Raw genomic sequence first — 18,716 nt, forward strand, 5'->3', positions numbered from 1 at the left:
TACAGAGGTATCCTATGCAACCTAGGGGAAAACACAGGGGTATACCAGCAAAAAGTTTCTAAACAAAACATTTAAGAAAGTTGTCGTTGACAAAATCTGATAGGGGCCGCATGCATTGGTATGGTGGTCCTAAAACAAAACCTTTTGACTATTGATAGCAATAAATCAAATATCTAAATTGAAAAAGAAAGGAAGTTAATTGGCTCTTTTATTTAACACTTAAATTCCATGTACTGGAAAGGTACACTGATACTGGCACGGTGTTTATTTGTGTCGGTTGAAAGGAACTTGACATACAATTGAATCAAATGGATAGTTTAAAAAGACTGACAGAAATCAAATAAATAAAATAACAGAAAAAATATATTCAGAACCAAGGATCCGTGCACATAATATGCAAAGACATGTCAAATTTGCTAAATATGTCAACAGTCAATTTTGCATACTGTACAGGTTTCCTGTTCAGTATGGCATGATTGTTTCGTGTGAATCTGGCCTTTCTTTATCTCGTTATGATATGTGAGCTGCCATTATCTCTGTCCTTTTCCTATTTGGGCCATCTTAGAATTTAGAATTTGTAAAGAAAGAAAAATATTTGATAAACTATTCATTATTATTTTAAGCATCAATACAGAGTTTTATTGGATAATGAGGACATTTTTTTTTAATAAGGATAAATGAATATTACTTCATCTTTCAGGTTACAGCGTTATTATATTTTATGTTGAAGGCCATAACAGCTTGAATGGGAAGGGCTATTGACTGGGCCATACCGGGCTTTATTTCAAATATGTAAACGGGCTATAAATTAGGAGTCAAGCCCATTTTAATCTCAATTTGGTATTTTTTTTTTCTAAAAAAATGGAGGTCAAACCTTCATTTTACTTTTTTTAGGGAAATTTCATGCATACTCTTCAAAAATTTCAAAATTATGTATCCCTCTAAAATTCATAATATCATATTAAACCTTATAAATTTTAAAATACTCACAAAATCATCCAACTTATTAACTTTTTTTTTATTAAAACTCATTATAAATTTATAAAGTTCTCATTTTATTTTTAATTAAAGAATAAAACTATGAGGTTGTTTGGATGTTTCAAGTCCATTTCCAACATCTTGCATTCGCACTTCGTATATTCTTCTTCGAATCTTATTATTTTGTTTCACATATTCTTTTTTTTGCCATTGGTAGTCAAAACCCAGAAAGGAATAATATTTTGGACCACACCATGCCTAATTGTTCACACTTCACAGACATGTTTGATATGTGGCCACATTTAATGTTCTTGTGGGAATTCAATCCACAAGGAGCCGATAAATTGGACACTAAGCGCCAGACGCCAATGTTTATGTCTCGTACCCATTCAGGCCTGTTCAGCCGACAAATGGGAATGAGCACGGGCGCGGAAATTGAACTGAAAAACACTGTTTCCGTGGGGAAAAAAAATTCAGTTGAACTGAATTTTTTTTTTCCCACGTGAACAGTGATTCGGCCGAACAGGCCCTTAAAGTTTATACGGAAATTTTACAAGATTATACAATTTTCTCACCTCCATTTTTCATTGTTTATAATTAGTAACTTCTTACAAATTTTTTGAATTGACGATGAATGGATTTGACCTTTCAAGAAAGTTTTCGAACCGACTGTAGATTGTTCCGTTTTCTCAATAGATGTTATCAAGGCAGTGACAGCACAGTTTTCTACATCAGATCATTGTAGATAAGAGGACAAGAAAACAAAAAAATGGAAAATGATTTCATGCCATTATATCTTGCCTGATAATAGGGAATCAGAGGCGGTCCGACGTGCATCGGATCAAATTAGATTCGCATAAAAAACTTTAACATTCGTGCAGATTAAGTACGCACAAATTTTGATGTGAATCGAATGATCTGACCATGTATCAGACAAAATTTGGTCCAATGCCCATTGAACTGTCCTTTCATCTGATAATTACAAGGAACAACAACCACATTATCGCATTGTATCGATACTTAATTTCTTCAATATCAGATACAAATCCAATTCATTCCATAATTTTTCACCCTCTAATGTATCCTACCGGCACGTCAACCACTGGTACCGCCTCCACATAGCACTCCTTCCTTACCCCAGTTGGGGCTACATCAACCCCCCTAACCTTCTCCAACCACCTCATCTCCTGCAATCTCCTGGTTTCAATATTGTCACTGAGGAGTGGGCCCGTATCCTCTCAACCTCTCCTTCACACCGAATGTTTTGATCCATCTGTAATGTACTTCCTCAGCTTATTATGAATTTTGCTAGAGAAATTTGTGATTTACTGGACAATATTCCAATATCCATACCGATGAAGGTATTTGTGACATTCTGATGGATCCCACAATTACACGATCCGAGAAGATGCATTTTATTGACATCATGGTCCCTCAAATCATACGCTAGGTTTCACTCCTACTATGAGCTTGAGAAAAATGCAATTGATGCCCTGAAAACCAAAATTCAGGCACCTATTCATCCAATGGGCTTATGATCTCTCATTCAACAAACGATCAAACAATCAACCCTATTTACATAGATGGTTAGATTCACAAGGACAGGCCTCTGTTGTTTATGCCTCACTGAGCAGTTACATATCAGTACCAAAAGAACAAATAAGGAGTTTGCATTAGAGCTAACCGAGTTGCATTTTTTACTTGTGGCATAGGACGGTTGCGAAGAAACAGAGAAATTTGCGGGAGACAAAGGCGTGGTTATGCGTTGATGTAATCAATTCGAAGTGCTACGTCATGATTCAGTCTGGGCATTTTTGACACATTGCAGCTGGAATTTGGTGCTCGAGGCAATTCATCGTGGTGTGCCAGTGATCATTATTACTTTGATATGGGATTAGTTTTCCAATTGTAATTTGATTGTGAAAGATTGAAGACTTGGCCAAAGTTTGATTGCAATTTCATGGATCTCGAGGGAGTAGGAAGCATATTAGAGAAATTTAAGAGATCAAGGAGAAATGCAATGATGCTTTGGAAAAGGATGGGCTTCCTTCTAGCGATAGCAAGATGATTTTGTCAAAGATTTAATTATCCGAGCAAAAAATTTATAGTGTGCCTTGACAAGTTCTTGTTTTTTTCAATGTGGGGGACTAATTGTAGCTGGTAATTTATGAGTAGAACTAGGGTGTTCTTAAGTTCAAAACTCCTTGGTGAATTCAAGTTTAAAATTCATATAATCGGCTTCAAATGACGAATCAGAACCATTGAAACCTGTCTACCTTAAAAGTGATGCGTCTATATGTAATTTTTTTTTAATTTTGAAATTAATTTTGCATACAGTCAAGTGGTCAAAAAACAATTAAAAAAATGAATGCATTAAAATTAATTTATTAACCTTCTAATTTTGACCGCATGATTTTATACTAATTTTTTTTTGAAAAATAGTGGTATATACCACCGATTTCATTGAAATCATAGCATATCTGACTTAGTACCTAATTGGTATCAAAATAAAATATGGCAAGTCTATACAACTGTTCAAAACAAAAATAAAAACAAAAGAAATACCAAAATATCATAACATGCATACAACTCAGTATGGCAACAACATAAGAAAATACCAAAACATCAAAATATGCATAAAACTAAGAACTACATATCTAATAAGTCTTCATCATCCTCCTCTTCTCCAGACATTGGAGATGGAGGGTTGTCAGCTCCAAAACCCTGTATATCATCTGAACTGTCCACTTGGGAAATGGACATTAGAAGGTCCACTACTTGAGTCAATTCTAGACTTCTTACCTCTTCCTCCTGAATTTGAGCTGGAAGATCCTTAACATTAGAATGGAGCATTAGACTCAATTTTAAAAATGAATCATCTAATCGAGATTGACATCATAAACTAGCCAATGAAATAATTTTTGTACCAATAGATTTAATTGGTAATGAGTTAGCATCATTAAAACAAATTTTATTTCTTTCTAACCAAATGATCCATAAAATGGATCCTCTTAATAACTCAACCAATAGCCTATGTTTTAAAGGAATATTTGCATCTAATACCCATAAGTCCTCTAAAGATGCACAAGTAAATGTAAAATTCTTATGATCAGCAATCAAATTCCATATTAATCTAATGTAAGAACAATGTATAAAAAAATGTTCAGTATCTTCAGGTTGATTACAAAAAACACAAGAAATATCACCTTGCCAACCTTTGACAGCTAAATTAATTTTAGTTAGAATTTTATCCCTCCTAACTAACTCACTTTATATTAAATTAATTTAAATATTTAAAATTTTCACATGTAGAAGTATCACTCGTAAAGTAGATGGGTTTCAACGGTTCAAATTCGTCATTTGAAGTAGATTATATGGGTTTTAGATTTAAGTTCTGAAGTTTGATGAACTTAAGAACACCCTAGTTCTACTCGGTAATTTATTATATTTATCATTTCTATGTGTTCAATTACTCTTCCGGGAGCAATGTGATGATGACAGTGGCATGATCACTCTACCAGAATTTATTTTGGTTTTTCAAAAAAAAAAAAAAACCTATTAGAACCGGATATGGGGTTATTTTGAGTTACGATTGTACTTCAAATCTTACATACTTTTTAACACACTGTTCTACAGTCGGTTAATCATCAGCCGTTAATTTAGTCCAAAATAGGATCAACAATATTGAGGTTATTTCGTAATTTTGTTGAACGGACTACCGTTTTCTACGACTTTGTACTTGTACAGTGAATAGTGTTTTGAAAAATATTTTTAAGTAAAATAAGAGTTTCGTGTTATCGTTTGTACTAAAATTAATTTTATAAGGGAATAAGTTAATAAAGTTAAAAGTAAAATGATAAAAAAAAACTCAAATATTTAGAATTTACCTATGTATTACAAATAAGTTTTATTTGGATTGTTATTGATGAAGACTTTTTCATTAACAATATATGTCATCTCTCCTCAACAAGTAACACCTGTGCTTTAAAAGTTTCTCCGAATAGTCTAAGAAATCTTCTCTTCATGTAGAAAAATTCAAAATTTTAATAAAAATCACAAATTATTAGATTGACATTATTCTTATTTGCAAAATAATAAAAGTCGAAATCAACAAGAACTTCTTAGCTTTTTTTAGATGAAATCCTTCTAATTAAGTAGTTTGAATTGGAATTCTTGTTTTGAACAACACTAATGATATGTGTCAACAAATTGCCACCCGCTCTTACTAAATTATCAATTTATAATATTTTATTTCTACCAACAAGTCATTTAAAAATCAGCATTTGTGGAGGATCCTTGATATTTATTCCATGTTATAAATGGAATATGTTAGTGAGGAGTTTTTATGAATTTATGCATAGAGTAAATTCAAATGATGGCTCTATCCAACAACAATTTACATTTTTTTTAGTACTTTAATTGATTTATCAATACTGTCACTTGATTAGCATTTGTATATCCAACATATTTTCTACAATATAACACTTGATCAACATATACTATTAAGTTCAACCGTGTTGAGACTATAGGAATATTTTATATTGTTGATGAATAATAAAATACAATTCAATATTTATCCTTTTCTAATTACACAAGTACATGTTACTTGTGAAAAATTGAAGATTGTGAACTCAAATAGCAAGTGCGTAAATGGAACATATTTGGAACTAATAATGCTAAAATCAGAAATCATATTTATATTTCACAGTGAATACATAATTTTGGACGAATTTTAAAATTTAAACCAAATCTACAACTAAATAGAATTTTAAAACGGAACTAAATAATTGACAAGTATAGATTCGAAATGCAACTGGTAACAAATGCAGGTACACTACAAAAATTAAGAATTAAAAAAAAAAAAGTTATAACAGATATACATATATTATTTGATATTCAGGAATAGATGACAGATGTATAAAATATATGTGTACTTTAACAAAAGAAAAAGTAACATTTGAGATGCACATATAAAATTTTGAAGAGGTTCAAATGTTTTTATTTTTAAAGTTATAATAATTTAAAATTAAAAAGTTAAATGTCAAAATAAAAATATTAGATATGATCTATATTATTTTCTCTATGAACACATGAAATAATCATGACATTTTGATTTTGTTTTGATTAGTATTAAGAATTTGCGAAAATGTACTGATGTAGATAAATTGTGAACGTTGATTTTTCAACCTCTTGATTCAAATAAAATCAAAACTGGAAAGTAATAATTATGTACATACTTAGAAAAATAATATAAATCACATCTAACGATTTTATTTTGACATATAAATTTTTAAAAAAGTTGTTATTAAAAAATAAAAACATAATAAAAGCACAAAAATAAAATAAAGACATTTAAATTCTTATCTAAAATTTTAATATTTGACATCGTCTTTAAAAAAAAGTTAAAACACGTGTTATGTTCTCTTGATCTCTGATATTTGTGCAAAGTTAAATAATTTGAAGATTCTTTTTGGAGAAGTTACATAGAGAACTAAAATGTTTCTATCTTCATCAAATTTTTTTGTAAACTCAAGTTTAAAACTTATCAAATTAACTTCAAATAAAAATTCATCTTACTCATAATTCGTCTATATGTAAAAAATTTAAATTTCCAAATTAATTTATTATAAAGTCAAGCGGTAAAAATTAGAAGGTTTATAAATTAATTTTAATGCATTTATTTTTTGAACGTTCTTTGACCACTTGACTCTATACAAAATTAATCCAAAATTTAAATTTTTGCATATGAACGCATCACTCGTAAGGTAGACTAATTTCAACGTTTCAAATTTATTGTTTGAAACCAATTCGATGGGTTTTAGAGTTGAGTTCACAAAAAAAAAACTTAGCGAACTTAGAAACACCCTAGTTCTATTCAGTTATATAAAATATCCGGATCCATAATTATAATGTTTATAGAAATACATATACAAATATATATATTCTTTTTAAAATACAATTAAATTTATCAATAACTATATACATACAGTATGCAGATGCGAACAAAATAAATAATATCAGTTCCAATAAAGACTATTACTGGATTTAATAGTATGTGAAGATAAATTGTGAAATACATATTGGTAGCAAGCAACAAATTAAGAAATTGTGAAAGCATATTAGTAGCTCTAATAAAGACTATTTCTCCTCTTCACACATAAAAAATTAATTTTCTCTACAGATTCGGAAAGATTGAATAATTTCTATTTTCATTGTCGAAAATATAGAGGACATAATTTAATTGCAAAGAATCGGAGAAATAAGGAAATAATTGAATTGCATGAATCAAATATAGCTATAAGGAGAAATAAGAAAACAAATCGTTAGGGATACATTCAATTTTAATTGTGACAACCATGTAGCAGTCTGTCACGCCCCGGCGGCCGGACCGGGCACGTGACGAGACAGAACGACACCCTCGCATCCATCCGCCGTCCTGTCAACCTACGTCGCAACAGAAAGAAAACAGAAACAATACGGAGTCAGCTACAAAGCCGAGTAGCCATTTATTTAACGACGCAGCTTCTCTATAATTGGCTTAATAACAATAAACAACCATTTCAACAGGATTGGATCAATCCACACAATTAAAAATCAAATTACGTATGCAAATTTAACCGGTAATATCAGTTGGGTCTAGGTTTTCAGTAAAATCAGTTCCATTCCAGTTGGAATCCCTGAAACAGGCGATTCCCAGTATTTTCAGTCCATTAAAAACAATTTCAGTATCTAGACCCCATATTCCAGTTAAATATGCTATCATAATCTGATTACCTAATTCAATAACAAATAAACCATACAAATCGAAAACTCAAATTATAGAGAAGTCTGGTTACCTGTTAGCGATCAGTTCAAAAATCCAATTCGAGATGCAACACTTGTTCGGAATCAACGCAGCGTAGTAGGAATTCCAATCGGATATGAAATCAAATATCAATATATTTATCATAATATTTCTTTTATTTTTCCTTGGATTTTCTCTTTCTTTTTCATTTTCGGTTTTCATTTTTATTTCATCTCTTACATCAAAAGAAAGAGATGACAACCTTTTAAGGGTCAGGGTCAAAATATTTTGGAGGTATGCATGAGAGCCACGCGGCCAAAATGCCACGGTAGCATTTTCTTTTCTGTTTTTAAAGCTTGAATATTTGTAATTTAAACCTTTCAATTTTTTAGTATTATACATAGGGTCAATATCTTTTGAAAAAAAATTATAAATTTTACTGGGGTGTTACATAGTCTATGTGGCGAGTATGATTTTAACTAAATTTAGACTTCTATACATAAAATAGATGTATTTAATTAAAAGAAACAAATTATGTAATTGGAGGGCTGATATTTAATATGAAAATTCATATTTCAATCTCAGCCGTTGACGGATCAGGACAACTACGTGCATAATATAAGAACTAGTATCCTTCCTGTGCGTTGCAACGGAATACATTATAAGAGTAAAAAAATTTCATACAAAATAACATATTTTCATGAAAAATAGACTAATAAAAAATAATTATTTAACAATAAAAGAATATGCCAACGTATTCTCATACAAATAAAAGATGCAAAAGATGCATGTAGATATCTGAAGAGGAGAAACAAGGAAACAAAGAAAAAAATCGCTAAAAGCCAGATAACTTGTTATCAAATATCCTGATATGTATAGAAACAAAATTGATAATATTTCTAGATTTTTCACGGCAATAGCTATAGAAACATAGAAGAGAAATAAGGAATGAAAGAAATAAGGAAACATAATTATATTGCTAAATTGGTGAGGAAGAAATAAGGAAATATATTATATTGCTAAATTGTAAAGTTTATTTAATTTTAATTGTAATACATCATGTGGCGGTACGTGTGGCGAGTATATTTTTAGTTAAATTTAGATTTCTACACATTATTCAGATGCATTTAATCAAAAAAGACAGATTATGTAATTAAATGACTGAGATTAAATCTGAAATTTCAACTTTCAATCGTAGCCGTTGGTGGATCGGACACCCAACGTTCTTAATAATAGAATGGATATGAGATATCAGTTCCAATAATTTATCCAACACCAAAACAAATGAACACGTCATGATATGTAGAAAATCGTAGAACATAACCGGTGATTATATTGTAAAAGATTTCTCCTGCCCCCAAACCTCAACACTAGCCACCACTCCGCTCTCTCGGATCCTCCTCCTCTCCATTGCTCTCCATTTCGATCTCCCTCAATCTAACAGCTCCCCTCCCCCCATCCTCCCTCCTCTTGGAGCGCTGTCAAACTTCCTCTGTCTACCGCCGGAGACAGAATGAGTATTGGCAAAGCGATCTACTCCGTCGGATTCTGGATCAGGGAAACAGGTCAAGCCCTCGATCGGCTCGGATGTCGCCTCCAGGGCAACTACATGTTCCACGAACACCGTATGTTCTCTCTCTCTCTCTCCAGTTCTAACTGAGCAGTATAGGATTGTTGTAGAAAGATCTGTTCGTACCTGTGCTGTTGTTTCTTTATTCCGCATTGACATATGTTGTAACTCAATGCTAGGTTTTGGGTGATACTTAGGAATTGTACTGAGAATTGATTGCTTACTATTGGTAATAATTTAGTTAATTTTGTAGAATTAGGGTTTATGAGCTGAGTCCAATCCTTCAATCTTATTCTCAGCTCAAATTTCTTGTTTGATGACATATTTTCTTTCATTTATGATTTTGTATTTAGGTTATTTAATTTGTTCTAGTTACTGACACTAGAGAATTTTGTCCATTACTTTTAAGCATTATCATTCTACCAAAAATTTGTGCCATTACCAATTTTGTAGAATGCTTGTGTTTTGAAGCCTCATTTGCTAAAGGTATACCAATCTGGTCGATGTTGATTACATGACCAAAAGTGCTTCAGTAAGATACAAATACTAGCTTTCGCAAATTTATGAAGAATTGATTGTCATCAAAGTTAACTTGTTTAATTTGTTATTGCAAAAGTTATTAGTAGTTCTTTTCTTGATACTTTTAACTTCCCAACAAACAAATATATCTCAATGTAATTACAATGAAGGGGTAATTGCCATAATACATTGTTGGTATTTGAATAATTTTATGTAGTGTCAAGACACCGCACACTAATGAACGTATTTGACAAGTTGCCCCAAGTGCACAACGATGCATTTGTGGCCCCCAGTGCATCTCTCACTGGAGACATTGAGGTCGGCCAAGGCTCCTCTATTTGGTATGGCTGTGTTTTACGAGGTACAGCTTTTGCTTTACTGATCTCTGTCGGTCAGAACTTTTGCTTTTGCCTTACAATTACTCATTCCGTGTGAGGTTCAACTTTGTGTTTTATCATATATTGTGTAGTTTCTACTTTGCTAATTGTACCCTGTACTTTTACCTTAAAAGAACATCAGTCAATGTTTCTTATATTTGCAATGAACACCCAATATTTGCAGCCATTTGCAAATAATACAGAATGGAAAAAGCAAAACTCAATGTAATAAAAGAATACTAAATTGTCCGCTAGTATTCTGATCTTGATTCATTTAATTCATCTTGTAATCAGTTCCTAAAAACTGGGAAACCCACACCAAATTTATGTTTGTTTTATTTAATCTTACGTTACCAACTTGGGGAAGCAACAACTAGAATCACAGCAAAACTTCTCTATCTAATGGGCACTTCCCAGCACATGAATATAAAGGTTTTAATGTGAATTTATTTAAATCTCTCTGCAAAGTTAGGTGTCAGTTGCAGTTATAAGAAACCGTTTTCTGCAAATGCTGCAAAAGGTTTTAAGTATTTTTTGTGAAAAAAATCATAAACTTGTTTCGTTTGGAGTGAAATATCAATTCAGAATGTGTGTTGTTATACTCAGTAAGATGTGGTGTACTATATTTTGGCTTCTTTTCTTAACTACTTTTTCTGTCTCTGTATTATTAATTTTGGATTTATTCAATAAATTATATTTAATCAGGTGATGCGAACAGTGTCAGCATTGGTTCTGGCACTAATATACAAGATAACTCCCTTGTGCATGTAGCTAAATCTAACCTCGCTGGGAAGGTCTTTCCTACCATTATTGGCGATAATGTTACTGTTGGTAATTATTATTTTTTTTTTTCAGTTACACAAAAGATTTTTGTGATATTTACAGATAAGACACAATGTTTCTTCGGATTTTTTTTTCTTGTGAACTTTTGAGATACTACTATTTAAACCATTTCTTTCTCAATCCAATGGTCAAGGACGTCAACGGAACAGATTTATATGTTGTTTTATGAGTTTCTAACACTAATCTTTGTGTATTTTTCTGGCCTGGTCTTGGTGTTTACATATTAATTAACCCTTGTCTAAATTAAGTTATGAATTAGGAACAAAAAAAGAAATAAAGAAAATAGAATAAAGCAAGTTGATTTCAAGTGATCTTATTGGTACTGATCTGTATAATTATGTTGGGTGTGTCATACAGACACTGTGTTTAATTTATTAATAAGGTGTATCTATGCAGGTCACAGTGCTGTTCTACAAGGATGCACTGTAGAAGATGAGGCTTTTATTGGTATGGGAGCAACTCTTCTAGATGGTGTTGTGGTTGAGAAAAATGGCATGGTTGCTGCTGGGGCCCTTGTCAGACAGAATACTCGCATCCCTTGTGGAGAGGTACTCTGAAATGTCACATATTATAGCCAATATTTTGCCGTGTTTAAAATGACAGCCGATATCCCTTAAATGCCATATATTTTTGGTCATATTTAAGAAAAAATTACCAATTTTGAAAAGTTTTTTGTGGAAAATGTACATTCCATTAATGTTGACAATGTCTACCTGAATCTGATGACTAATGTTTTTCTGGACTTATGGTGTTTAGAACATGAATTGTTCTGAAGAGATTTGTTTCCGTTTGTCATTGCATGTTTTCTATATTGAAAAGAGATTAGGTTGTGGCACATTGTCAATTTTATTTATGTAATCTTCATTCTATTGTTTGCTATCATCTGGAAATTATCAAGCTGATATTGTGTCTAAATTAGCAGTCTCATTAAAACCACTACAAAAGTTCCCAAAAATGGATGAAAAGTGGAAACTCCATGCTCATTTAGGTGCTTGGCATGCCTCTAGAGCTGGTTCTAATCTCTGATAGTGAACTTTTTTCTTTTCTTTTTGTTTAATTTCTATACCATTACTAGGTTTGGGGAGGCAACCCCGCACGGTTCCTGAGGAAACTGACAGATGATGAGATTTCATTCATTTTGGAGTCAGCTAAGAACTATGCCGACCTGGCTAAGGTCCATGCTGAAGAAAATGCAAAGCCTTTTGATCAGATTGAATTCGAGAAGGTTTTGCGCAAGAAGTTTGCTAAGAGAGATGAGGAATACGATTCTATGCTTGGTGTGGCGCGTGAGGTGCCTCCTGAGCTGGTTCTACCAGAGTCTTCCCCCAAACCAGCACACTAGGGTGTCAAATTGGTTGTTTAAAGTCTTTTAATTTTTTTTTCTTTAATGAATTATTTGAGTTTCTTTTAACGAGGATCTCGTGTCAGAGTTGTTCGAGGTTAGCTTGAACCTTCGGATAACAATAATTTTTTGGGTCGATGGTTTGTTTGTAATCGGCCATGTTATAATGTACTTGCCTTTGTCATCTTTTGATTATAACAATGGAGAATCCAGTGCCTTTGTTTTCTAAGAAACCTGGATGGAGAATCTTCTCTTTTCTACTCTTAAGTTGTTGGAATCCATGTACTTGGAAAAGTTTTTTTTTTCTTTGTCCGTGTAGCTTTTTACTGCTGGTCAGTACTCTCTAACAAATGTACACCTGACAAAGATGTGCTCAGCGTTTTTTGAGAATCGGACCTGTTGTTGCCTTTTTACTCTTTGAATTGGAGTTCCCTTTGCGGGCTTAAAAAATGTGTAGTCATTGGATGTTCAAACGGTCGGTTTGATTAAAACTGAATGAAAATAGTCAAATTAATTTATCCGGTTTTTAAAAAATTATCAATCTAACTAAATGAAACTTGTTAATTGAATAACAACTGAGCCATAAGAGATATTAACTTTTAAAATGTCAAAATTTAATGTATACAAAAATACATTTAATAATTATAGAAATAAATATTAAAATATATATAGTCATGAACCGAAACAAGAGAGATTAAACTAATTCAAATATAAAAATTTTGAAGTAATGCAAGTAAATATAAAGTAAATTTCTGTTTGATTAAATCGAAATAAATATAAAAAAATAAAAAAAATTAACCGAATTGAACTATTTAAAATGAAAAATCAAATCATTTAATCTAAAATCGTCATTTCGGTTGAAAATCAAATAACACCCCTACTCTTCTGAGAGTGAAGAGGCCCAATCCAATAACGATATCAGAAGCAGATAGAGCTGTACTGCGCTTCTATTGATATCAAACAAAGTGCTCAGTGGCCCAATTACAGAGAAAAAGAACAATCCTGCTCGCCTGTGAACTGTAACCACTACCACCACCATACCACCACCTTGCCTCCATTGCTGATGTCGGAACCCTCGTTCTCTTCTCCGACCAACTAGGGTTGTAAGCACTAAATTCTAACCGTAGATGCATTTTAAGCGGCGCCCTTTCCTCCCTTTCTTCCTCGTTCTCTCCCTCCTCTCCTTCGCTGCCATCCTCCTCTACTCCTGTCATTACAACTCCTCCCTCCCGCATTCCCATTCAAACGCCAATTCAAACCCTAATCCGAGCAAATTCAAGTTTATAATAAAGGTCTTGGCCTACAACCGCCTCGCTCCTCTCAAGCGCTGCCTCCTTTCCCTATCCAGAGCCGAGTACGGTTTGGATCGGGTTGATCTCCACATTCATCTCGACCATTTTAAGCAACCTGAATCCAAAAACCTATCTGTGATCCACGAGAAGGTCGAATCAGATCAGCAGATTCTCGGATTCTTGGATGGGTTCCGTTGGCCTAATGGTGAGAAGCAGATAATCTATAATAGTGAAAATAGAGGGCTCCAAGCACAGTGGATCGAGGCATGGTGGCCCCAGTCAGATGATGAATTTGCATTTGTGGTGGAGGATGATTTGGAGCTTTCGCCGCTCTTTTACAAATTTTTGAAGAAGGCAATTGCAACGTACTATTATGATAAATCGAATTATCACCCTTCCATTTTTGGGATTTCTCTCCAGCGCCCTCGGTTTGTTGCAGGTCTGCTTTCTCTCTGTCACTGGCACAGTATGCTCACCAGCAGGAGTTGTTATTCAGTTAGTTTGAAAATTTGAACTTAAATTTTGCAACCTAAACTTCATTGAGTTTGGAAAACTGTTATCTTAAACAAATAAGCCAATTGAAACATGTATTTATCATTTTGGTGGCAAGCAGTTTTGAATGCTAAATTAAGTACAGTAAGATATCATTACCTAGCTGAGCTATAATAAGATATATTATGTGAATTTTTTCAAGGGTAATGTAGTATTCGCTAGTTTTCTCTGGTTATTATTCTCCACTACTTTGTCTTTCGTTATTATAAGAGAACTGATAACTGGATTTCTATATTTGCAAACTAAAGAAAAATAAAAAAGGACAAAATGTTTTGAAAATGAACTGAAGACGACAACTATTTGGGTAACAGTAGAAGTTTTAAGCCATTTTTCCTGGCCATTGTTTGCATGAACAGGAAAGCATGGGAACAAAATTGAGCTGGATACTGACACCCGACTTATCTTGTACCAGATGGTCGGTACATGGGGTCAACTTTTGTTTCCTAAACCATGGAAGGAGTTCAGGCTATGGTACAATCATCACAAGGCAAAGGATATTAAACCACTTCTTCAAGGAATGGTAATCACTTTTTTTTTCAAAATGCATTAGTAACCCTTTTTGTTTGTAATGGGTTTAACGGGACTCAAATGAGGGCTTGGATTGATTAAATTTGCTGAGATAACTCCACAGTTGAGAACACCACTACTCTAATGATTTGGTAATGAGCCATGATTGTCATACTTTGTTTACACTAAATAACTTTACTTTCAAATGGCATTTTTAAACTTGTGATCATTGCATAAGCACTGATGCTTCTGAGATATTGCAGATAGATCCTGAGAATTAGCTTAGTATAATTGATACTTAGAACTCCATTAAATATTGATAATGTTGCCTCAAGCTTGTGTATACTCCTTTCTCTCTATGTGCAAATTAAAATGAAATTCAGCAAGGTGAACTAAACGGGTGGCTGTCAAGTTTGCATGAACTTGTTGTGAATATATTAGATGTGTATATCTAACAAGGGAGGATCACTTGACAATTCTTTAATTTGGCAATCCATGATTTATGTTATATATATCATGTCTATAAAATATGATGAAATTGGTTGTCAAAATAACCATTGTGAAGTGATCCCTCTTCATATCTAATATAGTACTTTTTATATCATTATTTGAACCAACCTTGCTTTGCCGGTTGATTATTATTTGCTAATTGCCTAAAAATGGAGATTGTTAGTTTGAAGCTATTTTGAATTAAATGTTGGGTATAGTTCTGAAAAAAAAAATATATATATACCTAAAGTATATGGTCTTCTATATAGGTAACAACTGGATGGTACAAGAAAATGGGTGAGAGAATTTGGACACCATGGTTTATCAAATTCATACACTCTAGAGGTTATTTCAACATATATACTAACTTTGGGAGAGAGAGAGCATTGAGCGTCTCCCACAGGGATGCGGGTGTGAATTACGGGAGAAATGCAGGCCCCGATTCTGTTTTAATCATGCAAAAACCAACTGATTTTGAATTGTATGAGATGAAGCCTTTAGGCACTCTGAGGTGGTACAATTTCTGCTTCAAAGAAGTCTTTCCCGGTAGAATTGTTAACGGGTTAAATCAACTTGGAAATGTGCTAAAAACAGTGCAAAATGACAAAACTATGACACTGGTTAGCTTGTATGGAACTCGAGAATTAGCGTTGAGAAATTTGATTTGCCATTTCGAGAAGGTGGGTTTGAGGAACTATTTTTTTCTGGGAGATGATTTGGAACTTCTGAGTGATCTTGCGAGAAGAGGCCATCCTGTGATTTACGGGAATCGTTTGTTAGATGGTGACATCAGTGGTACCGACTTCACAAAGCAGACAGTGGTTAAAGGAAATTTGATAAGAAGATTTTTGGAATTGGGATATAATATTTGGTTGATGGATGGAAACATGGTACCAGTAACCAATGCGCTTCCTGAACTATCAGATCAGTCTTTTGAATTTCTGGCAAGAGATGATGTGGAGTTGATGTTTCTGAGGAATTCTTTAAATACTAGAAATGTTTGGAATGATCTTTTTGTTTCAAAATTGGCTGAGAAAAGCAGCAAAAGTTCAGAAAAAGAAAATTTTGTAAATCTCATTAGCAAAGCCTTAGAAAAGAGTAGTTATTTAAAGATGGGTACATTGGATGAATGGATTGTACTTGTCGATTTAGGAACATATAACAAAGATAGTACTGTAAAGGGTAGAGATACTGTGGTTTACTGGTCAGGATTATCTCCAGTTGAGAGAGAGCTAGAAAATGTTTCATTGTGGTTACTAGATGAAGATTCCTCTTGCAATGCGGTAGTTTGTCAACCACAGTCAAAACCAAAGTGAATTATTGATTCATTTTCCATTTATCTTTTCCAGGTTTTACTGTTTTCTTAGGCCTTTTGTTTTGATGATAATTTTGTTTTAAAATTGTATAAAACCTTTAGTTCATGAAGTAGGGAATTTTTTTCTGAGTATCAGTTGTAAATTATGTATTGCAAGTAATTGTTGAGATTAATGAGGGATATTGGTAATATTAATCAGTTAGTTACTAACAAAGGCTGAGGATTACTGTGTTTGTACCCTTTGCTGGTATGACCATCTGATCCATTTGGTGCAGTGGTGGCTGTGAACGCGTGTGTGCATGCCTGTGCATGTGTGTGCAACTTTACATGGTGTGTGCGTGTTGGGAGCAAGTGCATACATTAGTAGGATACTAGAGTCATCGGGACGGTTGAGATGTCGATGTAAGAAAAAGAAAGAGGGCCTGTATATCTCATGGAAAATGACATCTAATTTTCTTAAAATGATGCCCAGAAAGATGAGATAGGAAACAAACAATCCTCTCTCTATCATAAATAAGTACTGCACTAACAATATATATATGTTTTCTGTATGGACATTGGTACCAGAGTTGAATTTTATACCAGCCATGTCAGTTCTCAGCCTTATCGTGCTCTCTTTTTGTTGCTTCCATGTGCTCGATTGGGGTTTTGTGCATGTACTGTTGTCAAATTGAGGTCACATGTTGAATGAGCAAACCAAGAAAATGTACTACAATATATGACAACTCCTTATCCGAATATCCTTGGTACAGTACCGCTTAACTGGGTGATGGTTGAATTATTCAGACCAATTGTGGCTAATTATTTTCAAAATCTAGCATCTTAGTTTGTTTATCTGTAGTTGTCTTTGGTGGGATTCATATTTCCCTTTTCAGTTAATAGTTCGTAATAGGTTTGAAAGTAGTACATACAAATCAACTGGTACTTTTCAGGTGTGTTGAGAAGTCATTATCTTAGTGACCTTGATATGATATAAGAGAAGTAAAATTTAAGTCTAGTAAGGTGGGTGCACCTGATAACACACATACAATCATAATTCTTTCATTTTAGGAGTGACCTCTTGCCTTTTGGATAACGACATGCATAAAATCCCATAAAACTACTTTTGAATTAGGCTCTGTCGTCCCATTTTCTTTTTTATTATATTTTCAATTAAAATACTTTCATATCAAGGAAATGAGTGCAATCTTTCTAATTTGCTTGCTGGATAGACATAGACTGCCTGCCTAACAAGGTACACTTGTATAATGCTCTTGTCATAAGCTTTAATTAAAAGAAAACGAATTTCAATTAAGTAGGCCTTGTGACAGAATTATGATCTTTAAATAATTATCTTCCTTTATTAGGATTTCTACTTTGAACCAAATAGAATAATTAATCAATTTGCCCAATTTGGTAATGATTTTAACAGAGCAGTTTTGGCTTCATGCAGTGCACGGACGGACCGTATGTAGTGTTGTTTTGATTATATAGTCAGTCTGCTGCATGAAGCCAAAACTGCTCTGTAAAAGTCTTATCCATTTTGGAACTGCTTATAAGCTGATTGGTTAACTGGCCTCTCCATTGACCTTGCTAATGGAGATAATAAATTTTTGTTTATCATAATTTGGGTCCCAAAACCCCAATAGATAATACCGCACTAATAATTACTAGACATGATTTAGAGAACAATTCAATTAATATTCGTTGGTTACATTTTCCAGATAGGAGCCTTGCTGTCTCCAACAGAATATTGGATTCTTCTCAAAAAAAAAAACATAAAATTGGATTAGAGAAAAATTAAATAGCCGCTTTGTCTAAGTTGAACCTAGAGGATGGTACATCTAACAAATGATCATTCCTCATGTCTCCACTGAAGAGTGCAATGCATTGTGCTTTGATAATTTCATATAGCAATTTGCACTTTGAATAATGTATTTTTTGGTCTAACTTGAAGCAGACGTTTGTTTATTCTGGAAAGACAGTTTGGAAATGGATAAAAAGAAGATTTCCCAAGAAACAGAAAAATGTGCCAACCACTGCGTAGCGCAGCTAAGACTTACATACAAAGAAAAGAAAAAAAATGTATAATTGGTAAAAAGAAATATATATTTTGGCTCAAGTTGAATCAACCATCCAACCTTGCACGTGGCACTCAAATGGCAAATC

General features: G+C 33.2%; 2 protein-coding genes across 2 annotated transcripts; both read left to right on the top strand.

Moving 5' to 3' along the window:
• The first annotated feature begins 9,074 nt into the window (after positions 1 to 9,074).
• On the top strand, positions 9,075 to 12,630 carry LOC144567840 (gamma carbonic anhydrase 1, mitochondrial-like). The gene is made up of 5 exons (XM_078318020.1): positions 9,075 to 9,387; positions 10,069 to 10,212; positions 10,934 to 11,059; positions 11,468 to 11,619; positions 12,147 to 12,630. The coding sequence occupies exons 1-5, from the start codon at positions 9,276 to 9,278 to the stop codon at positions 12,411 to 12,413; spliced, it is 801 nt and encodes a 266-aa protein (XP_078174146.1). The 5' UTR covers positions 9,075 to 9,275; the 3' UTR covers positions 12,414 to 12,630.
• Positions 12,631 to 13,401: 771 nt separating this feature from the next.
• Positions 13,402 to 16,711, top strand: LOC144567597 (transferring glycosyl group transferase). The gene is made up of 3 exons (XM_078317762.1): positions 13,402 to 14,144; positions 14,614 to 14,777; positions 15,523 to 16,711. Exons 1-3 carry the CDS (start codon positions 13,541 to 13,543, stop codon positions 16,567 to 16,569), a joined length of 1,815 nt encoding a protein of 604 aa, XP_078173888.1. The 5' UTR covers positions 13,402 to 13,540; the 3' UTR covers positions 16,570 to 16,711.
• Positions 16,712 to 18,716: the final 2,005 nt, after the last annotated feature.

Source organism: Carex rostrata, chromosome 16 (genome assembly GCF_964058835.1).
Source record: "Carex rostrata chromosome 16, lpCarRost1.2, whole genome shotgun sequence".
NCBI classification, from domain to species: domain Eukaryota; kingdom Viridiplantae; phylum Streptophyta; class Magnoliopsida; order Poales; family Cyperaceae; genus Carex; species Carex rostrata.